Below are 3,431 nucleotides of genomic sequence, written 5' to 3'. Positions count from 1 at the left end.
AAACCATGCCTTTGGGCCACCCTGAAGGTCTTGAGATGGTTCTCCAAAATGAAACCATGCCTTTGGGCCACCTCGAAGGTCTTGAGATGGTTCTCCAAGATGAAACGATGACTTTGGGCCACCTTGATGGACCTCGAAGGTCCTGAGATGGTTCTCCAAGATGAAACCACGGCTTTGGGCCACCTTGAAGATCATGAGATGATTCTCCAAGACAAAAACTTGACTTTGGGCCACCATAACGGAGATGAAACCACATCTTTGGGCTACCATGACGGACCTAGAAGGTCTTGAGATGGTTCTCCAAGATGAAACCATGACTTTGGGCCACCTGGAAGGCCTTGAGATGATTCTCCAAGACGAAATCATGACTTTGGGCCACCATAACATAGACAAAACCATGTCTTTGGGCTACCATGATGGACCTGGAAGGTCTTGAGATGGTTCTCCAAGAGGAAACCATGGCTTTGGGCCACCGTGATGGGCCTTGAGATCATGCTCCAAGACGAAAACATGACTTTGGGCCACCTGGAAGGTCTTCAGGTGGTTCTTCAAGATGAAACCATGACTTTGGGCCACCATAACGGAGATGAAACCACGTCTTTGGGCTACCATGACGGACCTAGAAGGTCTTGAGATGGTTCTACAAGATGAAACCATGACTTTGGACCACCTTAATGGACCTGGAAGGTCTTGAGATGGGTCTCTAAGACAAAACCATGACTTCGGGCCACCATAATGGACCTCGAAGTTCTTGAGATGTTTCTCCCAGATGAAGCCATGGCCTCGGGCCACCACAACGTAGACTCAACCAACGTCTTTGGGCCACCAGAATGGACCCGGACCTTCTCGAGATGTTTCTCCAAGCCCAAACCACAACCTCGGCCACCCCCACGGCCCCGTCCCGCGCCGGTTCGGGCGCCGCCCTCACGCCAGGTGGGTGCGCTGGTGCTTGCTGAAGGCCGAGCTCCAGCCGAAGGTCTTCCCGCACTGGCCGCAGCGGTAGGGCCGCTCGCCGGTGTGGGTGTGCCGGTGCTCCAGGAGGTTGGCGCTCTGCCGGAAGCTCTTCCCGCAGTCCCCGCAGCGGTAGGGCCGCTCGCCGGTGTGGGTGCGCCGGTGCTTGGCCAGGTGGGAGTTCTGGCAGAAGCTCTTGCCGCAGAGCCCGCAGGTGTAGGGCCGCTCGCCGGTGTGGGTGCGCTGGTGCTGGATGAGGTTGGAGCTCTGCCGGAAGCTCTTGCCGCACTCGGTGCAGCGGTAGGGCCGCTCGCCGGTGTGGGTGAGCCGGTGCTTGGCCAGGTAGGAGCCGAGGGCGAAGCCCTTGCCGCAGAGCGGGCAGAAGTGACGCCGGGCGGCGCCGTGGGTCCGCCGGTGCTCGGCCAGGTTGGAGCTCTGGCTGAAGATCTTGCCGCACTCGGGGCACTTGTAGGGCTTCTCGCCGGTGTGGGTCACCTGGTGCCGGAGGAGCTTGGAGCTCTGCCCGAAGGCTTTGCCGCACTCGGGGCACTTGTAGGGTTTGGCGGGCGGGCGGCAGGCGCGGAGGTGCCGGGCCAGCCGGCAGCTCCAGAAGAAGGAGGAGCCGCAGTGGGGACAACCCAAGGGTTGCTCGGGTTGGTGGTGCCGCAAGCCGGCCGGTTGGGCGTAGGACTTGCCGCAGGCCTCACAGCGGTAGGGTTTGGCCGCCGCGCCGTGCCGCCGGCGCCGGTGCCGGGCCAGTTGGGCGCTGCCCTCGAAGCGCTCGGGGCAGAGGGGGCAGGAGAAGGAGCCGGCGTGGGTCTGCCGGTGGAGGAGGAGGGTGGCGGCGTGGCGGAAGGCTTGGCCGCACTCTTCGCACCGGTGAGGCCTCTCGGCGGCGGCGCCGGGTTTGGGGTCTCCACAAGGTTTGGAGTCTCCACAGGGTTTGGGGTCACCAGGTTTGGTGTCTCCACAGGGTTTGGTGTCACCACAGGGTTTGGTGTCACCACAGGGTTTGGGGTCTCCAGAAGGTTTGGGGTCTCCACAGGGTTTGGCGTCACCTCGAATTTTGGTGTCACCATGAGTTTTAGCGTCCCCGTGAGGTTGGGTTCCCCCAGGAGGTTTGGCACCACCACCGCCGTGACATCTACCATCGCCGTCACCACAAGGCTCACTATCACCGTGAGCTTCTCCATCGCCATGAGGTTCACCATGAGGTTCACCACGAAGTTGACCACCACCACGAGGTTCTCCATCGCCACGACATTGACCATGGGGTTCACCATGACCAAGAGGTTCACCACGAGGTTGACCACCACCACGAGGTTCTCCATCGCCACGACATTGACCATGGGGTTCACCATGACCATGAGGATCACCATGACCATGAGGATCACCACGAGGTTCTCCATCGCCATGACATTGACCAAGGGTTTCACCATGACCATGAGGTTCACCATGAGGTTCACCACCACCATGAGGTTCACCATGAGGTTCACCACCACCATGAGGATCACCATGACCATGAGGTTCACCATGAGGATCACCATGACCACAAGGTTCACCACGAGGTTCACCACCACCATGAGGTTCACCACGAGGTTCCCCATGCCCATGATGTTCCCCATGCCCATGATGTTCCCCATCACCATGATGTTCCCCATGCCCACCAGGTTCCCCACGAGGCTCCCCGCCCCCCCAAGCCCCACCATGCTCCTTCTCCCCATGCTCCTCCAACGCCGAGGGCCGGCAGAACTGCCGCCCGCCATCCCGACACCGCTGCCCACCTCGGGCCCGCCGGTGCTTGGCCAAGTCGGAGCTGACGGCGAAGCGGCGCCCGCACTCGCCGCACCCGTAGGGCCTCTCCCCCGTGTGGGTCCGCCGGTGGGTGGCCAAGGTGGACTTGCGCCCGAAGGCCCTCCCGCACTCGGGGCAGCCGTAGGGCCGCTCGCCGGTGTGGGTGCGCCGGTGGTGGACCAAGGTGGAGCTCTGGCTGAAGCGCGCGCCGCACTGCGAGCACCGGTAGGGTTTCTCGCCGGTGTGGGTGCGTTGGTGCTCCAGGAGGGTGGAGCCGCGGCTGAAGGCTTTGCCGCACTCGCCGCAGGCGTGGGGCCGGGCGCCGGCGTGGCCTTTGAGGTGCTCCAGGAGGGAGGAGCTCCAGCCGAAGGTCTTCCCGCACTGGCCGCAGCGGTAGGGCCGCTCGCCGGTGTGCACCCGCCGGTGCTTCAGGAGGTTGGAGCTCTGGGCGAAGGCTTTGCCGCAGTCGCCGCAGCGGTGGGGGCGGGGGGGGAGGTCCTCGCCGCTGCCTTCGGCCTCCTCCTCGTCGTCTTCGGGAGGGGGCGGTTTCGGGGCGAGGAGCGGCGGCGGGGAGCTGTAGGGGGGGAGGGGGGTGGGTGGAGGGGCAGCCGTGGGGTGGGGGAGGGTGATTTTTAGGGGAGGGGGAGGTGGGGGGTGGGGGGAGGTGACGTGGGGGGGCGTGGGGT

General features: G+C 63.1%; 1 protein-coding gene across 1 annotated transcript in view; it reads right to left on the bottom strand.

Moving 5' to 3' along the window:
- Positions 1-6: 6 nt before the first annotated feature.
- Positions 7-3,431, bottom strand: part of LOC118160165 (zinc finger protein 665-like) — a gene marked incomplete at its 5' end in the record, with an annotated part of 4,676 nt that continues 1,251 nt past the window's right edge. Inside the window, 4 exons of the mRNA XM_035314701.1 lie at positions 7-223; positions 255-483; positions 837-2,171; positions 2,232-3,319. Of these exons, the coding sequence (XP_035170592.1) occupies positions 925-2,171; positions 2,232-3,319 (2,335 nt within the window). The remainder of the gene's footprint in view (positions 224-254; positions 484-836; positions 2,172-2,231; positions 3,320-3,431) is intronic.

The sequence above is a fragment of the Oxyura jamaicensis genome, unplaced genomic scaffold, assembly GCF_011077185.1.
Source record: "Oxyura jamaicensis isolate SHBP4307 breed ruddy duck unplaced genomic scaffold, BPBGC_Ojam_1.0 oxyUn_random_OJ102528, whole genome shotgun sequence".
In the NCBI taxonomy this organism is placed as follows: domain Eukaryota; kingdom Metazoa; phylum Chordata; class Aves; order Anseriformes; family Anatidae; genus Oxyura; species Oxyura jamaicensis.
This window is presented reverse-complemented; position numbering and strand designations above follow the sequence as displayed.